The following is a 24,770-nucleotide window of genomic DNA, read 5'->3' on the forward strand; positions in this document are numbered from 1 at the left end:
TATTTATTTTTACAGAGACATAGACGTAGACTGAAACTGAGACTAAGACTGAGATAGAGATAGTGATAAAGATAGAGTTTTCCTACGTACACAACTTTTTTATTTATTTATTTATTTATTTTTTTTTTTGGCAAATATAACCGGAAAGACGATAAATGTACTAGTGGATTGAGGGTAGTAAATACAGTGGGTGTGGTCTCAATATTAACTATATACATATGTGTATGCACTCTTTTGTTCGCATATTTGTAGTGTTGGCGATACGAGGTTTTACGACACACACCAACAAACCCTTCGTTAGTAGTTAATATTTACATACGTGGGAACGTACTATTTGAACAATATATTTGAGCCATTCATACGGAAATTTCATTGCATATTTTGAAAAATATTAATTTTACTTTTTTTATTTTTTATCTCTAATCTCTTTTTTTGTTTTTTATTTTTATTTTTCATTTTCACTACCACTCCGACGAAAAATAGACAAGTACAACTGAACCTATACATTAAATGCTTCGTATTTCACCATGAATTTAATATCCACATGAATGAAAATCTCCGGATGTTATATTCACTTGAACAACTTTTGCAGAGCCACTATTACACCAGTATCATCGATCAATTCATTAAACTTTATCGGATACTCACAAATAAATGACGCAACAAACAAACCAAATGAAAATTACTGAAATGAATGGACGTCGATAAATTTCCTATACATTTACAGTGTGCACACATTCCTAACTGATACACATAGGTATTAGCGCACGGAGAATTTTTTTTTTTGCTATCAACCCCCGTACCGGTAGACATAAAAATCGCTGCACTGTTTTTCTGTTATTTCGACTATTGATCAGTTTATGTGGTTAATATACAAGTTTAGTTATCTTTGTCCCAGTTGACCGTTGACATTTTTCAGCTGGGGTTCAGATGCTACGGTGGAAACACGGGTGATCGAGCAGTTCGGTTTCGAGCCAATATTTTCACAGCATAATTTTGTTTATTTTATTACATCGCAAATCAAGCACATGATGAGGGAACAGAGTTATCGAGCATGAAACCCAATACAACACAGCTATTCTCATCAAAGTTCAATTTTAATTGTAAAAATAATACCGGCGATAATTACTGTAAATACATAAAATCAAATAATAATGAACACAATACATGGTGTAAAAATTAAAATTATTACTCAGTTGTCTCGTACTAAAAAAATTTTATGAATATTCAAAATCAAAAAAAAAAATAAGATTTTTTTTTAATTATGTCAGTAAAATTATTAACAACAAAAAAAAATTTTAATTTTTTTTTTTTTTTCAAAAATTTTTTAACCAAATAAATTTTCATAAAAACAAAAATAAAATTAGGGTATTTTTCAGCGATTCTGTGATATAATAACTTAAATAATATATATATTGAAAAGATATTGCAAAAATAAATAATTGAAAAAGAATATAAATTCCATGAGGTGGCAATGAACTCTGGTTTGCGGTGAGTAAAGATTAGATCGACTAGGTTTATAGTAGCTTGTTGTCGGGAACTAGCTAAAGGTTCCCAAAAGGTATGTATATGTTAACGCTAAGAAAGAATGTTCACGCTCTCACGCGCGATCTTCATAGCTCCATATAAATACTCGACGCGGATACCTTGCATAAAACGACTTGGCGTGCACTCTTGTTCCAGCTCCAGCAAAACTCGTTCCCTTTTATTCTCTTTTTATTATTTTTACCATTTCATCCCGGGGAATAGCAATAGAAGTTACGTGGCTCTTGCGCGAGTAATGCGTGGGCGGAACAGATGCCCCGTTGTAGAAAAGGACGCCCAAAAGGGTTACACCGATACCATTCGACTTGGAACTGTTTCATTTACAAGGTCTCTCCTTCTTATAACTATCTATTTATCTATCTATTTATTGCGTACTGTACCCTCCGATAATATGTGTTCAACTATTATCATTATTATTTTATTTATTAATGTTTTCGTCTATTATTATTTACAGTAAAAGCTCTCGTTTTAATTTATCGCGCTTCCTCGTCTTCATTTTCTCTTTTTATTTTTACTTTGAATTTAACTTGCGTAGAAAAATTTATCAGTCAATTGAATTTTAAAAGCAATCTACAATCTACTCTCATACGCATATTTATTCATAGCTCGTACTAAATTTGAATGGGATAATTTGAAATAAATTGCTGGTTATCAAAATTCAATAACAACCATTAACGATTCTGTTAAATATGCTGATGAATTTTGTTAATTAATATAACGAACTTATAAGTGAGTTATTATTCCTGTGAATAATAAGAGGGACTCAAATGTATTTAGAGAGAAAATAACTTTTATAAAACCGATATTTTTTTAATTTAACCATCAATTTTTTTTTTTTTTTTTTTTTTTTTTTTTTTATTACAATCAACTGCCATAAAATCAAATTCAAATATTCACTTAGAAAAAATAAATTTTTGAGTAGAAAGTAAAATTTTCTTGAATCAAGGAAATTTTTATGAAATTTTTTAGAGCAGAGAGAAGATTTTTACTTGAACAAAAATTTTACTATTTTCTAGGTTGATAAAAAATTAATTCTCACCAATAAAATAAATTTTGGAACCAGACCATTTTAAACAATCTCTATGTCTTGAACCAAGATAAAATTCAAATTTTTTTGTGTTGATTTAACACATTAAATGTCAAATTTACACACGCAAGTGTTAAATATTTAACACCAAGTTTTTGACCCAAGTCCTCATAAAATTTGAAAATTCCTTAAAAATAATATAAAAAATATGATACACATTGTGCGTAGGTATATAAAGTGTAAATAAATCTTTAAATGTTAACAATATTAGATAATCCGGTAATACAACGCTATAGGTAGTTGAGATAGTAATATTTAGAGAGCTAGGATGAGAATAATTGATCATATGTGGGCTATCTTCTGTATTTGACATGCATAATATCTCTCCGAAGGTTTCAAGTACATTTTAGTGCCAATGTCAAATCCAACGCAGGGCACCTACGTGATCTATTGTTCCATCATGGATTGCCTGACATGAGTAATGTCAATGGAATTACTGGTATACGTGCCTACTGAGTGCGATGGCGCGCACGTTTAGTTTACATTTACGATATTTGTGATTTGATTACAGCCGTAAATTTATTGCTAAATTTAGAATTATTGTTGGAAGTTACTTTAATATTTCAATATAATATAATTTAATACGCTGTTAACAAATAAATAAATGTATTAGCGGCGAAATTTATTGAGAGATTATTCAGCGGAAAAATAACGACATCAAAAAAATTTGAAATACCACTAGCTGTGGCCTGAAGTAGAAGAGTAAGAGAGAGTAAAGCTTTACTAATCGAATACGGTGTGACAAATGTAATAAAAAGATAAAGGATGGACGTTAAAAAGGATTTAAAATATGAAATGTATGCGCGTTAAAATAAAAATTATTGGTGTAGTATAAAAATAGCAATAGCGAAGGAAGAAACGCGTTCTTGCATAGTAGATTGCGGTTGTATATGTTATGACTGGAACTGGGAACTGCGACGCCGAGGAAAAAGATGAGGATGAGGATGAGGACGAAGAGGACGACAAGGATGATGACGATGCGGCAGCTCGTGCTGAAAGCAATAAACTATGATTTATCGAGGTGAAAATCGAATCCCGGGTGATTTGTAGTCACGGAGTTGGCAGTAGGGAGGATTCCATAGGGCCCGCCGGTGGTATCCTATCAGTAAAACTGCTGTCCTGAGGACAGTTGGGTAAAACAAGCAAAAGGCAAAATAATCTCCCTTTGCTCTCTCTATCTCGGTCTGCACATTCGGATTGGTACTTGTCGATGTATGCATGCATGGTACATCCTGCATGTATCCATACACTGTTATGGCCCGCGCACGAGCCCGCGCATCCGGGCAATCCTATATAAGAAGATGTGACGCGCCGGTTTCAACTTCTTCGCTCTCTCATATAACCTACGTTGACTTTATTATATTTGAACCTGCTAAGTGATTGTTTATTTAAATATCTCTATTACTGTGTTATTTGTTATTTATCATGTTTCGTGTGAGTAATTTGTGCTACCATTTTTTTTTAATTTTTATTGTAATGTCGATGATGTTTGGGATTTATGCTAATCCAATTTTTGAGCGTATTTTTTATTTTGTTTATTATTTTTTATTATTAGATCAATTTACTGAATAAATGTTGAGTTGATTCAAGAAAAAATTTTCAAACCAAGAAAGTCATTTTGAAGAAATTCATTTTTATGAATTAAGCAGAAAAGTTATTGAACTGAGAAATTTTTTTTGATTTAAATGGTGAAACTCTCCAAAATTTCTTGAATCAAGTTAATTTTTGTGCAGTGTAGGCTTTTCTTGAAAATTTTTTAAAATAACGAAATTGATGATTTTTATTTATTAAAGAATGATCATAAAAAAATATTTAAAAAATTTAGACCTTTGATTTTTTATAGTTTTTCACTTAAGTATTTAAAAATAAAATTTTAATTTTCTTTAATCTAATAGAAAAATTTTAAATTCAAAAAGTTTTTATTTTATTTTATTACTATTTTCATGAAAGCTAATTAAAAAGTCATCAATAAAAAACTCCAAGACAAATAAGCTCTTCATATAAAATATTTTTGAAAATGCCTAAAAATTATAGTTTAATATTTGAAGTTTAGATTAAATTATTTGAATGTTACAATTTGTTTAATTTTACATTTAATAATTTTTCAAAAATTGAAATTTTATCAAAAATATTCTTTTTACAATCAATTTAATTAAAACAATGTGTTTATAATTTTCCTTTCATCTCTATTACGAAAAAATAATAAACAAAAGTAAAATAAAAAATTAAAACAATTTATAAACAATAATAATTAATAGCGTTTCTGTTTGCTTTTTTTTAATTAACTTTCATTCACTAATTGATTTGTACAACTGTCGGCTCCATGTTATAATTAATCTTCTTAGTCTTTCATAAATGGCATTTAATTTATGCTCCCGTAGATTTTAAATGTAGTTGGTTGATGGAAAAGTCACAGAGAGCTTTAACTCATTATTGTATATTTGCATTTAAACTTGAGTTTAAACTCCGTAATAAAGTCTTTTTATTTTTTTTTTTCTTAAAAATACGCAGAGTATATTTAACATTGTAAAAATACTTATTTGATCGTTACTCAGCTCCGTTATCAATTTAACATCCAATTTAAAAAAAACTATGCACACACTTTTTTCATCCCAATCTCTAAAAGATAAATTTTGCTTTATAAATACTTGATATTTAATCATTATTAATACGTAGTCTCAAGCGGGTTACCCAACGAGTACATTAAAAGATTTAGCTTTTAATTAAATGGAAAGAGTTAGAAGATAGAGTATTTTGTGTAAATACTAAAATAACTATAAAATTGTCTGTTTAAATAGTTGAGCTTTTTCGTGAGCTTCGTAGGCTTTACAGCGTGTACTCCACTTTGGCCTGGTTTACAATTCCACAATCAAGATGGTTCTGGCTCATATAGTTACGGTTATCAAGGGCCTCATCATGCAAAAATGGAATCTAGATCGAACGGCATTACTCAAGGAGGTAGCTTCCCTTTAAATATATATCTATACTACTCACAATATTTTATTTTCTCCCCTGAAGTCACGAAAATATATGCCCCTCAGAAGGACTAATGATGTGTTTGCGTGACTATTTTTAAAAAAGTAATAACAGCGAAAATAAATAAACATTCAAGTGCTCAATGAATTTAGAGCAAATTTTATAGGAAAAATTTTTTACAATGTTGAGATTTTATATTTTGTCAAGATCAATCAAGATAATTTTTTGAATTAAAAAAATTTTTATTCGGTGTTGATTAAAAAATATTTGAAAATTTTTTTACAAAAAATCTAATCGGTCGATCGATTTTGAGTTTTAAAAACAGCTTACTGAAATATTTATCAAATAAAATTTATCCACTGAAGAATTTTTCAACATAAATCAAGACGATGAAGCTCTTTAAAATAATTTTCTTGATTCTAAAATTTATCTCTTGAATCAAGTTAATTTTTTTTTTCAGTATAAGGAACACTTTACATTGAAAGGAAAACAATTTTCCATAACAATAAGATTTTCTGTGTAAATCCAATAATTTGATTAATGATTTTAGGATACTCTTACGTAGACGCAAATGGTATTCTACAGAATGTAGCTTATACTGCAGACCCGGTGAATGGATTTCGAGTTAGAGCGAGTAATTTACCGCAACAGCCAGATAACTCTTTGGTAGCATTAAACGAAACTCCTGAAGTGGCAGAAGCACGTCGGAATCACTTGGCAGAGTATACGAGAATAGCAAATTCACTTGGAATCTCGCAAACTTCAAATGCCATTGATCAATTCGAGCAATCATCCTCCAAAAATCCTTTCGTTTTATCAAAGGACGAAGCATCACGTATTGAAATTCCCAAGCCAGCGTTCGACCAATTTTACCTAAATAAAAGACCATCATCTTCTCCATTATTCCCGTCGTATTACAACGAATTTCCAGTAGCTATTGGTGTAGGATCTTATCCAGTGCCCGTTCCACCAGAAGCAATACGATCTTCGTCAGCAATACCGTCACCAAACTCGGTGGTGATTTCCCAGCGACCTGTCCACTCATCACTAAGACACACTCAAGACTCCTTGGGTCAGTACGACTACAGCTACACGGGTGACACCAGCGCTAAAAGTGAGTCCAGATCATTAGACGGCACAACTCGCGGAGCTTACAGCTATATCGACGCAAACGGGCTGCTTCAGCAAGTTCACTACATCGCAGACCATAATGGGTTCCGAGTTCTCGCAACGAATCTACCAGAAGCTTGATTAAAACTTTCAAGAAATCTAATTACTAAAATTTTTTAAAAACCTCTTATCTTGTCACCGTCTCAAACCGACATCCATTTATCTTTAAATTTTTTACCTTTATAATTAAACCCGTCAGATTAACAGACTCTGAGGATTACATCACTGTCAGTATCATCTTCTTCATCATCATTATTATCACCATCATAATTATGATTATCATCGTAATAAAAAAAATATCGTGTGGAGGTTTTTTAAAGGTAGTGGGACTTAATGATTGAATACCTTTTGAGTGGGTTCAATAGAGATAATCTCTCGTTTGAGCGAGCATGCCATACACTTGACTGGCATTCACATTTAGTATTTCTGTATTAAGCGCATATTACATGCGATTTAAATAAATCATTAAACTTCATACGATTATAGTTGTATATGTGTGTTTTGATTCCGTAATTTTTCCCTTTTGATACAGTTATGCATTATTCGCTGATAGTTATTTATTTATTATTATTATTATTATTATTATTATTATTATTATTATTATTATTATTATTATTATTATTATTATTATTATTATTATTAAATTATTATTATTATTATTAAATTATTAACTTGTATGCAAATGGATAATGATGAGAGGTAAACGCAGAGGGATATGCAAATTACTGTTGCTTAATCTAATTATCATTTTATGATACACACATGTTGATAGTTTAGTGGCGGTGCTAGGACTCAAATGAGTCTCAACAGAATCATTATTATTTTATTATCACTCGTACCGTAAATCATCATCACTTCATTCAAATATTTCAAAAGCACTTGATCAAAAGGGAACATTTGCATACTGCTAAATAATAAAACAGATACACTGTATTAATACTTCAAACATTGTAGATATTTTCATCCGATAACTTCATTTATTAATAATTATTATTATTACCAACAATATCATCATTTAAACATTAAATTATCTACATGATTTTTAAAAATAAAATATTAATAATTTTCCAGCTCCACTTCATTTTTAACCTTAGAAAATGGAAAAATTTAATTTTTATTTACTTTGTTTATTTTTACGGCAAATTTTTGAACTTTGACTCTTAAATTGAAAAACATTTTTTTTTTAACTTTAACTCATTACTATTTCAAACAAGAAAAATAAAGTTTAAAAATAGATTAATTTTCGTATTTTAAACATTTTATTTATTATAACTTTGTTGTCTTATTTCTACATTTGGTTTAGCTTGTTGCTCACATCGAATCGCTTTAATAAGATCTACACACACAGTGTAGTCTTCGATAATATCTTTAAACACCGACTTAAATATTACATATATGTTGTTATTGTTATTAATATCAATATCAATATCAATATCATTATCATTATTAATTATTAATATTATTATATACACGTGTAATTACACATCGTTTGAATACACATCGATACTTTTGATATCACCCTTTATATTTAAATCATAATTTATTTTTATAATTGTTATACTTCATTTAAATTTATTGATAAATTTATTATTATTATTTATTTTTTTCAATATTTATATAGTTATTATTAGTGTTATTTAATCATTAATAATTAAATCGTTCATCAATTAAAGTAACATTTATGACACACATTGAAATTCGACACCACAGCACGATTCGATACTCGTGTTGAAAATGATTACTGAGTAGTCGCGATTGCGGTTTGACTAGAGAGATTCTACTCGTCTCTGGTTTGATGAATGATCAAATTTCTTGATAAGCGTTCAGTTCTTTTGCAGATAAGTCCAGAAATGGAATAAAATGCAGAACGAGACACACAACAGCCGAAAGATTCACAGAGGTAGATAAGATGGTGATGTTGATGATAACTGATGATAATGATCGTAATCAAATCAATGGCATCAAAGGTTTTGCAAACTGTCCAGATTACAATTACACATTATATTTTAATACAACAAATACTTATTTTCATCATCGACACTGGTAATTCGTTGTTGATGATGTGTGAACTCCTCACACATCATACATCATAGGTCATAATACAGCTGGTATTGATTAATTCATTAGTATCATGTATCATGAATCGAAGACGACGCGGTGGGTGCCCCGTGTTCGCTAGAGTCATCTCGAGTCGCTTCCCGAGTGGACGATGTGCTCAGGGTCAGAATCTTCTATTGACACACCGTGGTGCTGTGTCCGGTTAGAATAGTTGGGACTTCTGTCGCTCCTGCAGATTAAAAATGAGAAAAACAAAAAAAAAACAAAAAAAAAATATTTATATTAAATTAGTTTTTTAAGAAACTAAAAAATAATAAGACAGTCATTGAGCAGTTTTTACGACAAAAAAATGTTTTCTTTTAATAATAATAAATAATAAATAATAATAAATAATAATAAATATAATAATAATAATAATAGTAGTAGTAGTAATAGCAATAATAATAATAGCATGTAATGTGTGTTGTTTTAATCATTTAATATCAATGGATTTCATTTTTGGTAGTACTATGTATTTTTTATTATTTTTATCATCGATAAACAACCTCGTTGCCAATTGGCTGCCGTCGCTCCCACGTCGCAATGAATTTTTCTTTCGTTTGCAGAAGCAATTGCATATAATCCGCTTGAATGCGAATCTAAAGTCTTTACTGAAGAGAGCGTAGATACATGGATTTATCGCTGAATTGCAGTATCCAAGCCAAAACAGAACACTGAATACTGTTGGATGTATACACTTCGGGCAAAATGCACGTACCAAGTACATTGTGAAGAATGGTAGCCAGCAAAGTATAAAACCACCAACTATTATTCCCAATGTTTTAGCAGCTTTTGTCTCCATTCGAAATCTCTTTACCTAAAAAATTTATCGGTTGTATTTATAACTTAACTTATAACTTAAAAAACGTTAATGTTGGTTATATTCGCTCTTATAAAGTGTACGGTATTAGTAGTACATCCAGAATGAGTATTATCTCCTCTACTTTTTTTTCGTGATTATCTCAATGACTATAATGTCTTGCCATAAACACAACCGAGCGCTATTAGCAGATGAAAAAAAAAAAAAAAAAAAAAGTTTTAGTTTGCCAACAAAAAACAATGTCTTGGAGTATAAATAAATATAAAAACAACAAAAATACCAAAAAGGAGTTAAACAATCTGGCAAAGTTCCATCGTGTAAGATTAGTAATATACCTGAGCTTTAATGTTCCTCTTGCCCATTCTCATCACCCGAGGCTTCTCTTCGCCGCCAGGAGTCAATTCGCGGAGTGAAACTTCGTCTCCGGTTACTTGACTCTCACAACTGCTTCTACGGCTTGGTCTTCTGGAGCTTCCTACTCGATTAATACCTCCGACCTGTTCTCGGCAAATTGTATCAACAATATATAATTATTACTGATCGTGATCATCATTGTTGTTGTTATTATTAATTAAAACTTTTAATTGTACTGGACAGCCTTAAAATACTGTTTTTGTTAGTTAACTTATGATAAATAATTACTACCATCTATCGTTGTAAAGGGGTTATTATCATCTTCAGATTTTGTGCTCAGTTGTGGATCATTATAATTTTTGTTAGAATTCATGATAATAATTAATTTTATTTGGAAGTAAATTTTACCTACGGTACTAAATGTTTTTAAAAATGACTCTTTGTCTAAAGTTTGAATTAAAATTCTGTTTAAAGAATGATAAATATGACAAAAAATGAAGTATTTTTTATATTGAAAGATATAATAAATTGATCTTTCAAAATTTAGGTGAGTCAAAAAACTAACTTTTGTATTAAAAAAATAAGTTGTTAAAATCAGACTTTAAATGAAGTAATGAAAAAATAAAAACCGTATTAAATTTCCAATTAAAATAAAAGCCCGTATGCTGAATTAATACAGAGGGATTATTTCGACGTTAAATCTTTCAACAAATGAAAACGACTTTCGAGTGATTTAGTTGCTGAATAAAATAAAACCCCAACATACTTGTACTTGATTCGATTGAGTAATATAAATGAAGACATATTGAAACAAATTAACCAAAAAGACTTAGTCAGATTGAAATTATAAGAGTTCACAATTAGAGTAACCACTAATTTAAACAATTAAATCGAACAATCAATTTAATTGAATTAACTTATCAGAAAGTAGAGCCTGCTGGGAATTTCGTATTAGGAGTTTGAATTTTCAATTAAAAATTTAAACTCTGGTGGAATCAACACTTTTCTGGTTATTGGGTGGCGCTATCAAAAGATCTCGATCTTATTACCATTCAAGAATAATAGCCATTCAAATTTAAAGGAGCATAGTTTTTAGATTAGTATTTTCAATCAACAATATCAGGCGAACGCAACGACATTGAATTATTTCTTTAATTTAATTTAAACTGTTTGAAAGTAAGTTACTTCAACAGTATACAAGTTTACTTTTAATTTTAATGACATTTAAGTTTAAAGGAAACATGTCCCAAGTTGTTTATTGAAATTTATTGGGTAATAAAGCTCAAAATTATATTACTCTTGTACACAGTGTTTGAAGCTTTGAATCTTGTTCTATACCAAACTAAGTGTAATACGTGATCGCTATTGTGCTCATTTATTTAGTTTTTTTTTACAACTTGGGTAATTATTATTGGTGAAAGAAGCGTCTTAAAGTTACTAATAAATTCAGATAAAACTATATAAAATTTGAACTTTAAAATAAATAATGTAGAATCATTAAATTACAAGAAATTATTTTATGAACAGAATTACTTTGAGATTGAATTAAATAGTTAGTTCATTAAAAAAAATATTTTTGTTAGAAAAATCGATACTTCATTTAATAAATGTGCTTGTGAAGTACCAATCGCTTTAACGAACCACAAAAATTGCTGTTTCAAATACCAAATCATTTCTAGAGAGATCTTGAGCACTTTTTTACTATTTTGGATATTTATTTTTAGAGATTTTTTTTTTTTTTTTAGGTGGAACGAACCGAAAAACTAAATATGCAAAAATTGAAGTATTTTTTATGCCATTAAAATTATTTACACTTATTTAGAGTTTATTTTCTACTTGACTAAATCCTTTTAAAAATTTTTTTAAACGCTCTGATAAATTAATTAGTGAAAAAAATCTCAAAGTAGTTCATACTATTTTTTTGAACCCAAAAATGTAAAATTAATCAATTTCAAAGAATTATTCACTAAATTCCCTATTAAAATTATTTTCATTGCTCCAATAAATTAATTAGTAAAAAAATTTCAAAGCAGTACATAAAAAATTTTTTTAAATCTAATCAAATTAAATTTTTTGTATACAATATCTAAAAATGGATAATTGAGTAATTTCATTGATGAATATGCAAAACGAATATGTAAAAGTTATAATTAACACGAGATCTCGATGCCTATTATTTTAGCATATCGAGATCCACCATAAGCGCAATCATGCATCAGAGATTAAAATACAAAAAATGAATATTGTAACGAGTAGTTTGAGTGAAAATAGTGTAATTATACAAGTGAGAATATAAAAAAAAAATAATGCAAATAAATTATAAATAATTGTTATTGACAGAATTATAACGCTGGCAAGTACACTTCCTGTGTGTTGGGTGGATGGATAGAACATAATAATTGACCGGTTTATTCAGTCATATATAGACATTGGTAATTAAGCCACACGAATGAATCCTGCCGCTGCATTGCTCTCTTTGTCTCTATTACTGTCTCTCTTTCTTTCATCTCACTCGATACAACAACAGCAATAACCACACAAGTTGATCAACTCTTTCATACATACAGTGTACATAGTACATAGATACAACAAAACCATAGACAAAATAAATGTCATTTTCATGAACTACCCGTCAGTTGGACTGTCCAATATCCCGAATGTTATTATATTCTGTTCACTCGTCATTCTCCCAACTAACAGTCGACTACATTCGTGTGGCCTCTTCTGTACCTTTACCTTAAAATAGAACATCACAAAAACATATTAAATAATAATAATTAAAATGATTTGATAGAAAACAATTACCTTGAGATGAGAACCTCTCGTAGACGGACAAAGATGACTCAGTGTCTGTCCATTGCTATTGTAGTGCACAGAAATTTGGGAACACTTTGACGGTGTACGTTCAAGAGTATTACACTTTGTATTAAGAGTCTCAGTACTTGGATAAGAAACAGATATTTTTATTTTGTCTTTACGTACTGACGCACTACGGTTTGATTCTGGGCTTTTTGGGCTCGTGCTACTATGATTTGCCCCACCATTATAAACACTCCCACGTCCGCGGTGTATCCTTAGTGTCAGTCGTTGTTCATCAAATCTGTAGAAAAAAAAATAATTGAATATGATAGACATGAAAAAATGTAATGATTACGTTAAATTCATACTGATAAAAAAATAACTTGATAAAAGAGAAAATATATTGACGGGAGAAAATAATTTTGAAAAGTTTGATCATCTTGAATCAAGCAGAAAAAATCATGAACTAAGAAATTGTTTTTTTCAAATAAATTTTACTGCATTTAAGAATTTTTTCTCTTTGATTCAAAATAATTTTTCTTGATTAAAGATTTTTATATTAAATAAATGAAATATTTTTATCAATGTAGAAAAATTTTAGATTTAAACTAGAATTTACTTGGCAAAGTCATTATCGAGAGCTTCACATAAGTTCTAGAGATGATAAGATCTAGGAATTGACTGCCTTAATAGTTCTTGAGGCATTGAAAAATAACAAGAAGCTTGAACTACTTCACTGATTAATCTTAAATCGGTCAAGTCGTTTACGAGCTATAAAAAGTTACACACAAGTTCGTAAAACCTCTTCAGGATCTCGAAATATCGACGCCTGAAGACTATTTTTTAAGATTGCTCTAAAATAATAGAATAATCTGGATGTAATTTTAGATAAATATGACAACTACTGAAAATATTAAATTCAAAAACAGCAATAACTCTTTAATTTTTTTTTTTTTAATCGAAAAAATTGGACCGAGTCGAAATAACAAGCTTGTACTAAAGTTATGTTAACTTGAAAAACTTTCATAAATTTAATTTACTTACATTTAAATTACAATAACTTACGAAAGTTTCAGACTAAAATTAACTGAAAATGTAACAGAAAGTTTCTTGAGAATTATAGAAATAAAAAACTGTTCTCTTTCATTATACAAGTATGAAATATTTGTACAAATCTCACCAACAAAAAAAAATGATTTTTTTCAGTCAATAAATTAACTAAGTAAAATTAATTAAAAAAATAAAATCTAATAAACTTTAGCCAATAATTTATCATCAAAACCCTAAAATTCTTCAAGTTTTTGAATGCATAAAATATTTCGCAGAATATTTAGCTGATAAATTACGAGTTCCGGATGTCTCTAATAACTTTGTTAATCTACGAAACTCCGAATTTTCTTCTGCGGTTAGTTAAAAAAAAAAAATAATAAAAATACTTAGTCCATTAATCATTCCGGCAAACACATCCCTTGAAATATAAACTTGGCATTAAACGTTGTATTTATAACTACAATAAATATAGCAGTTTAAGTACAAAATTAAACTATAAACTTACATACATACAAATCATAACAATTCTAAAAACCGCATATGACTACACGCGTAGTATGACAAGTTACGGCGGACTTAAAGCAATTACCGGAGGCATTTAAAGTCGTGGTAGTAGAGACAAATACTCGCGCTATAAATTGCCTGTATCGCTAAGAGAAATATATAACTCCGGTAACGATGAACGAGGCGGTGTTGCTGTTGTTGGTTCTTGGTTCTTGTTGTTGTTCTTTCGTGGGCGTCATGGTGATGCCTGAACATACATGCTTATCAATACAAGTAGCTCGAGCTTTTCACCATTTCCCGTTTTTTTATCATTAATTTGTCTCGTCCTGTTGAACTATGCTGTAGGCGCTTCATAAATTTAATATACTTTAAATGGTTAAATGCCATTATCTGAAAATGTAAGCTCGTTTGCCTACCTTGGTAAGGCAATCAACTAACAATTATCTTCTTCAAGACCGCGTGCAAGACAAACAAATAAATAATTGCTCGCTATCATTGTACATACACACTCTGTACTCTGTACTTAATATTTTGCAGTCTACAACAACTTTAACGCTTAATTAACAGTAATTTTTAATAATACTACCTTATGGATGCATACATGGAGATATTTATTAAAGTGTAAATATGTCGTCGGTATGGTTCTAATTTGTCGAGAGTCAAAACTAAGATCGTAAAAATTATCATCTACAAATTTAAGAAGATAAGAAAAATTTTGTAATGAAATTTGAGATTTTTGGAAAATCGAGTTTTAGTTCATTTCTTACGCCAAGCTTGATGAGTTTTTGGAAAAGATGAGAACAATTTTTGAAAATTAAATTATTGTAAAAAAAATAACAGAACGAAGTGAAGAAAAAAATAATATTTGGTACAGTTAAATCTGTATAAAGTTCCATAGTTATATATTTTAATAATTTAAAAGTCATTAACAAGAGCAAAAAAGATAACTCGTAAAACTTTGAAGAGATTTCACAATAACGGATTTTTTGGAAAAAACAAAACTAATGAATTTTCTTTTATTTATTTCCAATTATTCCAGTAAATAAATTATAAAAGTTATCGAGGATACTCTGACGTAACTTCGTAGATCTTTTTGACTATTCTATCTGTTTTCGTAATGATTAAAGAGTATGACTTTAATTGAATATAACGGTTACATCACATTTTCCATCAAATTATTGGTCATCGATCTTAGCAATCTAATTTAAAGATTTATTTTTGAACGTATAGTTATGCACAGAAAAAATTTACCTATACCTAATTAAAAATGTCCAAAAGTTATTGAACCAAAATTTTATGAATAGCGGTTTTAAATTTTCGTTAGCCACATAGTGTCTACAGATTGCTAGTCATGAATTCTAGTAGTGAAATAAAATCACAAAGTTGAGCCTTTTGTTGAATTTATCATCAATTTAAAAAAAATAAATACCAAGTACAGTTTTTGACTTTGTGATTTTAGTGAGTTGTTTGGTAGTAATTTTCATTTTATTTGTCCAAATAAAAACATAACATGCCGTGAACGTAAATATATAAATGTATTGTATTATAGATCATAGATACCTTGATCCGAGCATTTTTGAGCCCTTGGTCGTCCGGAAACCCTGATTAATAGCTTTGGTCGTCGATACAGCCGCGTTGTATATCCTCCAGTAGAAAAATAACATGACTAGTGTTGGTATGTAGAATGAACCCAATGCGCTGTAGACGACGTACCCAGCGTCATTGGTAAGCTCGCATATCCAGGGGCACGGTTTTGGCTGTACTATAATTCGCGTTTCATTGTACGGCCCACTATCATCCAGCGTCGATACGTCATTTCGTTGAGGATTTGACTGTCAAACAGAAAAAAAAAAAAACGGGCACATCCACACACTCTATTATTTATTTAGCAAATTGCTTTATTTTTAAAAGTGAACCGAAAATAGTATTTACACGCAAAATTGATCAATATCACTTTATACTTCATAGATATTTATTCAGACTAAAACTAAAAGTTTTTTTTTATGAAATATCTATTGTTTACTCGACGTTGCAATTAAAAGTTTCATCACAATTAAATTCGTTATTTAATTGTTCATGTTTATTCGCTAACTAAACTTTTGTAATTATAATTGAAGCCAATTAATAAGTGGATTTTATGCAATTATTTATTTACTTAGCAAACGTTTGAAAAACAGTTTTGTTGTTTTGTTGTTTCAAGTTTTTCATAAACAATTACCGCGTATATATGTGACGCAGTTTTTAAAACGAGCGTGGACGGATGGATAATCCTTATAAAAGAGACATCGCGACAATGACATATGTAATTATTGAATTACATGTTCTATGAACAATAGGTAGCTCCATACCCTTTGATCTTTCCAGCCGACAAGAGGTGGAAAGCAGATGACGAAACTCAGCACCCACACAGCTGCAACCAGCAGCTTGGCTCTCTTTGGTGACATTATCTGCAAGCAATCAGCTTCGAGCAGTCAAGCAAGAGATACCTCCCATGGAAATTCATGAACTAACGTTAATGTGTATCTTACATATCTATATGTTAATTAATTATAGGTGTAAATATACGGTTTACTCGGAAACTACGCTTCTTTCGGTAATTTATCGCGTAGTCAGAAATTCAAAAAATTTTTCTCATTTTGTTTGAATAATTTATTATGAAGTAAATAAAAAAAAAAAAAATATTAAAAAGTATGAATTTTTAGATTTATGTTTGAAAATGTAATTTTCATAATTTTATATTTGACGTGATTTTTCAAGAAAATTTTCATGCACGACGACTTTTTCTTTATTAGAGTAAATATGTTCATGTTTTATTTCATAATTTATTCTTGTTTATTTTAATTATTCTACATATGTTAATTTCATTCCCACATGACGAATTTTCACTATGTAAGTAATTCTTAAAGAAAAAAAAATTGTTCTGACTTAAAAAAATCTTTTTAAAAGGAGAGTATCAGAATTAAAAAAAATTTTTTTTTAATAATTTAAAAATCAATAACACAATGACGCTTGTATAAATCATGATCAGCAAAAATTTTAATCTAGATTGAATCGAAATAACTTTATCGATAAAAATTTCGAAAGTCAATAGAAACAGTTTATACAAACTAAATATCCTTTTCATTGGCTCTATTTGACAATTTTAGTTTAAATAATCAATATTATCGTGCAATAAATTACAACACCTATATTTGACAATATTTTATGTTTTAATCAATAAAAAATCACAAGTTTAGTGGTAGTTACTTAATTATACATTAACAACGAACTATAAAAATTTTTTTATGTCAATAGTTGACATTTTAATTAAAAATACGCATTAAAAAGTAAATCATTTCAACTGATCTCACAAGATCTTAAAGTTAAGAACTGATTATTTTTTATTACAACTGAATTATTTTTCATTTAGATATTTTATACTCTCAATAATAAAATGTATAATTAAATTATTGACTTTATATTTAAAAATTTTTTTCAACTAAGTAGTGACTTGATAATTTTATATTATTAACTAAGCAATAGACGGTCGTACACCCTTCATATATTGATTTTGTACGTAAATTAGTTATCTAAAAAAGTATCGAAAAGAGCTGTCGTGCCTCAATTTAACTTGGTCAATATTTTTTTATGCATCGCATATGTAAGATACCCACAAGCGAAGTAAAAAAAAAACTTTTACGTGAAAAAAAAATTTTTTTTACCTGAGGATAGCTGACTGGCCTGGTAACAGCCAAGTACCTGTCGAGACTTATCGCGCATAGATTCAATATTGACGCGGTGCACATCCACACATCCACCGCCAGCCACACCGAGCACCACAGGTCCCCAAATATCCAGACCTTGCGACATCGATTAACGGTAGATTAATTATACAATGGAAGCTAAGGGGTGTCTCGAGATAAGAAATGACGTCAAGACACCGGTACTTAAATTGAACCTATTTTTTTTCTCATTTTTTTTTAATATAAAAATTAATTAAATATATTATTAGATGGTTGTATTCACCTTGAAGACCTCCCAGGTAGCGCTGAAGGGAAGCACAGCCACCCCGACCAAGAGATCAGCAACCGCGAGACTAACGATGAACATGTTGGTGACGTTGCGGAGTTTAGTAGTGTGGTAAACGGCGAGTATGACAAGTACATTGCCAAGAATTACCATTATGTCGACAAATGCGAGGACGACGAGGGTACCAACGATACCCGGTCCTGACCACTCGACGTCCTCGTACAATTTGTTGCAGTTGTATGCGTTTAGATCCCGCATCGTTAACGACGACGCTTATCGTCGGACCTCCCAGTGTCCGTTTGTCTGCACGTCGACGACCGATGAACACCGACGGCTTTGACCACCGTGTCTTCTCTCCCATCCTTTCATTTTACATCTATCACTTTATACATGTAACTTTTATTTATCGATTATTTTTTTTACGCACTTTCACACTTTGCACTTGCTCTATTATTTTTATTTTTAATCAATTGGCTAATTTAACAGCCCACTAAATCATCTTTACTTATATTTTTTTTTTAATAAAAACGAGGTAAATATATATATATATATATATATATATATATATATATATATATATATATATACGTAGATTAATCAGCCTTTGGTAGGTACGGTAATTATAATTATTATTGAATTATTCGCTTGAGCGTCAGGTTAATTATTAATTAATATATATATATATATATATATATATTTTCTTGTTTTACTTATTTACTTAACTTTTTAAAATATCACAAAGTAATCTAACTTGTAAATGATTAAAAATCACGTTTCTTTTGATCTAGTAATAATTATAATAATAATAATAATAATGATAATAAATCTAAGTATAATTAAGATAAATTAATTACACGGGAGAATAAATAAATCAGAGGATCTTCCGGTACTTTCGATATCGTCGGTGGTGTCTTACCGGCATTCCAAGCCGCCTATTCACTCTCTTAACACGCTTGTCATTACACATTGTCACTCACGTGTGTTATATGAACGTTTCTGATTTTTCCCCGGTTATTTTTGTTCGGTTAAATACCGCATATTTTATTTTATTTATTATTTTTATTATTATTATTATTATTTTGTTTTGTTTTTCTGGCACTTTTACCGCAGCTGCCGAGGTAATTGGTTGATGCTGAACTTTCGGCTATTTTTTAGCATGAAAACTTGTGAATAATAAATGAATAAATAGATAAATATATTTTTATATTTAAGATACTCTTTGAAAGTCTATGTGATTTAACATCGTTTATTAATATCGTCATTACAACGACAATACTATCACCAAGACGCAACAGAAATCTTCCACTTTCCAGTTGATTTATTAAAATAATATTTTAATAACTGTCGCCTCATGAGTATTCTCCTTGCAAATCTCGGCTTTCCATTTTCTGAAAATAGTAATAATACATCATATTTAATATTTTTTTTTTTTAATATTTCGCTCATTTATTATTATTATTATTATTTTTATTTTTCACATAATTAATCTACTGAAAAAGTTAAAAGTTCATCATCATCTTAATGATAAAGTTGAAAGCAAAAGAGTGAATAAAAAACAACCAACAAAAAAATGTTTGCGTGGAAAAAAAAATAGAACGAAAATAATCAATGAAAAAAGACAGACGAGTCATAAAATAGAGAAAACAAGAAGAGTGAGAGCTTCCAAATGAGCTCGAGGATATTTGATGCCTAGTGTAAAAGAAGAGAGTTCGTATGAATTTTCATTGGAAAAATTTTCTAAAGCGACCTCTTTTAAAAATCCTTTATCAGTCTAAAAAGTCTATTCCAAAGTAAAGAGTCGACAACTTCAATAGCGTACCGGTCATACATATATATTACACATCAACACATAAAAGTATTTATCTCAAAATAGAAAAAATAAACTGTCAATTACTAGAAACCAGAAACGAGAAACCATCAGTAACATACAAAGAATCAAAATTGATCGTTAATCCTACAGGTTGCCGATTATCCCATAAATGGACATCAACATCAGGACCGACGAATTAAATTCAATCCTTCCATTCCATTCTCACCCAAAAGATATTCCACCCTGTCCTGTGTTGACCGTTGAGTATCGAAAATCTGGGCTTATATATCCTGTCATCCCTTTCAGCCCTCCATTTATATATTATATATCTTCCTCAATAGCCGAGGTCTAAAACTTATCGCTTTATCACCTCCATGCCCTTTGCCCTGTGCCTAACCGTTTCCGACGATGTAGTTATATAGTCCTGGGTAATAAGTTATCCCGATCACCAATATCTGAGTCAGAGTAAACTTGATCCCCTTATCGTTTTAAATATACAGTTATACAAAAGGGGGATGAAATGAAAAGCACCCACCAGCATTCTCAGTTCTCAACCCTGACTTAGATGTTGAAAAGATTCTGAGATTATTCAGAACGCAACCTCTGCACTGGATCCGTGGGATATACATACGTAATTTCTTGGTTTTCGTATTCAATCCAGTCTGTGTCTGTATCTCTTTCTCTTCTCATAGCTGGCTGATACTGATGAGTTAGGCTTGTGACGAATGAGACAACTTTGCATCAATGACTCTAACGAGCCAATTGTGTTTCACGGTGGTTATCATCCCCGAGCGTGTTGCATGTAGATGAGTATAGTGTGTTGTGTGTTGTGTGGCTCTAAATAATCTCAGAATTGATAATTTTATTAACTACCAGCCGAAGACAGAAGCTTCAATCGATTAATATCATCCGTGTTCTGGTTCTATATTTCATTAATAATTATAAATATATATAAAAATTTATGTATTTATATGTCAGAAAGAAAGTTGCCGAGTATTCGAGTGAATTAGTTGACGGTAATAAAATTTTGTTCCTGTATAAACTTTCGACAGTTTCTTTCATACTCCCTCATTCACTTATCTAAAACCTTGTAAATCCCTGTAAATTACATTTTGGCACACCCTAGTACATATACTTATACTTATACTTATGCTGCAGCTGAAACTCCTCTTCGCGAAGAGCTTGAGAATTGTATGTCTATAGTAACTTATTAATTTGTGCCCACGTTATCTCAAAAGTCAAATGATTCTGCGCATTTTACCCTCGGATTTACTCCGACAATGTATTCAGGGTAGTTACATTGTTTTACTTTTTTCCTTTCTTTATTTTTGTTTTATTTATATTATCTGTTGGCATGATAGTCGCAATAATACTTTGCGTAAATTTTTCGAGCGTGAATAAGAGGAATGAAAAAATCGGGAGCAGAGCCGGCTCTTCCGCCTACAGCCTACTACACCATGACAGGAACTAAAATGAGAAGAATGTTAAAAGGGCGGATAGGAGCTGAGGAAAGGAATAAAAATACAATACTTTTCTGTACTGTATAGAATATACAATATACAATACTATACAATAGGAAAAGAGTAATAAGAGTAAGCTCGGCGGTAACCATCGGCATGCGAAATTCTTGGTAACTTGAATTTCCTACTTGAAAACGCTCCGGGCAACCAAACTTTTTGTACTCTCATTTATTTCTTTCACTTCTTAAACTTTATTTTTTATTTTATTATTATTTTTTTTTTATTCTCAACTCTCTAGTCAATAGAATACAAAAAAAGTTAACTTATTGAATGAGAGAGATTCTTTATACTGTTCTGGCCCAGTCTCTTCTAAAGCCTGTCCTCGATCTATTGTTATTTTTAGATACAATACATTTTCCCTTATTCGTATTTCTTGTTACAGATATCACAAATTTAGATTAAAAATTTTCAACCTTTTTTATTTCTGCTTTCGCCTCCTGCCTCTTTTAACTGGTCACTTTTAAATGACTTACAAAGCTGCTTTTCCTACGTTTACTTTTATCTCTTTATCGTATATTTTTTTTTTCAGTTTTTATTGTGTTACCTTTCGTTTCGTTTCATTTCAATCTTCGAGCTTTTTTGTTTTCATTTTCCCGCGTTCGCTTTACAATCAAATTTTTATTTATTATATCAATTAAATTGAATTCCATTATTGAGTTTTTAAAAAACAATAACATGAACAACAACAACAACAACAACAACAACAACAACAACAACAACAACAACAACAACAACAACAACAACAACAACAACAACAACAACAACAACAACAACAACAACAACAACAACAATAACAATAACAACAACAAATTCCAAGTGAATTTAATGAAATAAATCGTGACACCTACCAGTAGCATAATTTTAAAGCACAAATTTAATTTTACCACTGAAAGTTAAATAAGCAAACTTTGTTATTAAAATTCACATAAATTTATTTTTGAAAATAAAAATTTAACAAAACAATTGTAAATAAAAATTGTCGTCACTCTTAGTCATGCCCAGGCAAAAGAACCACTGATCGGATTTAAATGACCTGGGTGATTGTCGTAAGTGTCGTCGCGGCAACGATGCTGAGCGCACTGACAAGATCCGGGCGTTCGGAAAAAAGAGAGAAAGAAAAAAAATATATATCTATAGTCATGTATACATATATATATATATATATATATATATATATATATATATATATATATATATATATATATATATATATATATATATATATATATATATATATATATATTACAATATATATATATATATATATATATATATATATATATATATATATATATATATATATATATATATATGTATACATACATATATACGTGTAGATGAACGAACGGAGCAAGACAGTCAAAGAGAATAAACGTGAGTGAGTGAGTCGGTAGTGAACGGTGTATTCGCATGCGCATCAGTAGACGTCCTCGTTGACTCGCGCGTTTGTTAGCAAAAGCAGTCCTATCGCGTTCTCTACTCCGAGTAGAGAGTAGTGAGTAGAGGGAAAATGAGAGAGAGGAGAGTGGTTGAATCTAGTCTCCCTGGCCGCAAATATCATCAGAGAACGCTACTTCCACCTTCCTCGTCGTCATCGGTTTTCCACCTCTCACTTCCTGTCCCGCGCCCTTTCTTCTTCCTTCTTTCTATAACCAACTATCCTTTTAGCGACAGATAATGTACTACATGTTCTATATATCGCGTATCTACTCTCACTCTGGACGTCAGTTTCATTGACCAGCCGGGCTGGGATTCATCTATTTCATCCCCTTTCATTCCGGTTCGTTTCTTATCAATACAACTGATACCGTTACACTGTCGGTTGGCTTGAATACATTATTTATCTGCTTTTAGTCACTGGCATTTCTATTTCAATTAACACACCCCGTCACCCGATAATCAGATCTTGTTATCGAAATTACATGTCTTAGGTTAAGGTTTGCGATAATTATTTACATTATACACATTTACCATAGAATTATTTATAAATGTGGCAATCATTTATTTATTTAATAATGAGGTCCATACTGGCAAAAAATTAAAGAGAAAAAAAATTGAACCAAGAATATCATTTTGAAGATTTCTTTTCTTGAATCAATCTAGGAAACTCTTGAAATAATAAATTTTATTTGACTCAATAATTTTTATAATTGATTTAAGGAATCAACTTAATTTTTTTATCGGTGTGTGAGATTTTATTATTTGAAATTTTTTATACTGATTAGGAGACAATGAGATGGTAATTTGAAAAAAAAAAAAATTAAGATAAAAATTGAAATAAATAAATGTGATAACAAAGAGTAATAAATTTTTAGTGATTAGCTTCTGGCCTTGAAGATTCGAGATTGAAGATATAGATGCAGATGCTTTAAAATTAACATGTAACCCTAAATAAAACTAAAGAGCGTAAAAAATGGTTAAGATAAAATGGTGAAAAAATAATGTTGAGAGATAAGTTTTTAGAGAGGAGTAGATGTAGATATAGTATTATTATACATTATAGGTATATAGAGCAGAATGGAGTTTTGGAAAAGCCCGGAGGATAGAAGTAAGACACGATGTTGGGGTAGTCATTCATCGAGTAGCGGGAAAAGTAGACCGTTGTGTCGTACATATAGAACAAGTTGTTATGTTGGTTGGCTGCTGCTGTTGGATTTTGTTCGGGTAGAAGTAAAAGTGAAGGGTAGGGCTCTGGAGATTTTTAGTTGTATTTTTTTATTATTTATTTATTTATTTTTATTGTTATTTTCACAATGTGATAATCACAGTATACAAGTTGCTAAATATAGTCCGGAGGGTAAAAGCTTGGGCGTAATGTGAAAAGACAAGGCAGGTTTTAAGGGACAAGCGGTGGTAATGTAACAGCAAACGGATAGAAGGAATGGTGTGATAAACTCTAGTGATTATAAAATGAAGAAGTGGATAGTTAAGTTTAGTAATTAAAGTAAGAGATTTTATTTTATTTTAATAGAAAAGTTAAAAATAAGGATAGAGATTATTTAAGATTTGAAATAAAGCTGGGCTCAAGTC

General features: G+C 30.1%; 2 protein-coding genes across 2 annotated transcripts; one reads left to right on the forward strand and one right to left on the reverse strand.

Annotated features, from left to right (window-relative positions):
- The first annotated feature begins 3,940 nt into the window (after window positions 1-3,940).
- LOC141531144 (uncharacterized) lies at window positions 3,941-7,313 on the forward strand. The gene is made up of 3 exons (XM_074248689.1): window positions 3,941-4,066; window positions 5,431-5,590; window positions 6,159-7,313. Exons 1-3 carry the CDS (start codon window positions 4,058-4,060, stop codon window positions 6,857-6,859), a joined length of 870 nt encoding a protein of 289 aa, XP_074104790.1. The 5' UTR covers window positions 3,941-4,057; the 3' UTR covers window positions 6,860-7,313.
- A 136-nt stretch (window positions 7,314-7,449) lies between these two features.
- Oamb (Octopamine receptor in mushroom bodies) lies at window positions 7,450-18,928 on the reverse strand. Its single transcript, XM_074248686.1, has 8 exons — window positions 18,408-18,928; window positions 18,104-18,241; window positions 16,751-16,849; window positions 15,963-16,234; window positions 12,855-13,149; window positions 10,031-10,192; window positions 9,382-9,692; window positions 7,450-9,065 (listed from the first exon to the last, which is right to left on the reverse strand). The coding sequence occupies exons 1-8, from the start codon at window positions 18,666-18,668 to the stop codon at window positions 8,960-8,962; spliced, it is 1,644 nt and encodes a 547-aa protein (XP_074104787.1). The 5' UTR covers window positions 18,669-18,928; the 3' UTR covers window positions 7,450-8,959.
- Window positions 18,929-24,770: the final 5,842 nt, after the last annotated feature.

The sequence above is a fragment of the Cotesia typhae genome, unplaced genomic scaffold (assembly GCF_013202065.1).
Source record: "Cotesia typhae breed Kobodo isofemale line unplaced genomic scaffold, CoteBio_Ctyphae contig_5, whole genome shotgun sequence".
Taxonomy (NCBI): domain Eukaryota; kingdom Metazoa; phylum Arthropoda; class Insecta; order Hymenoptera; family Braconidae; genus Cotesia; species Cotesia typhae.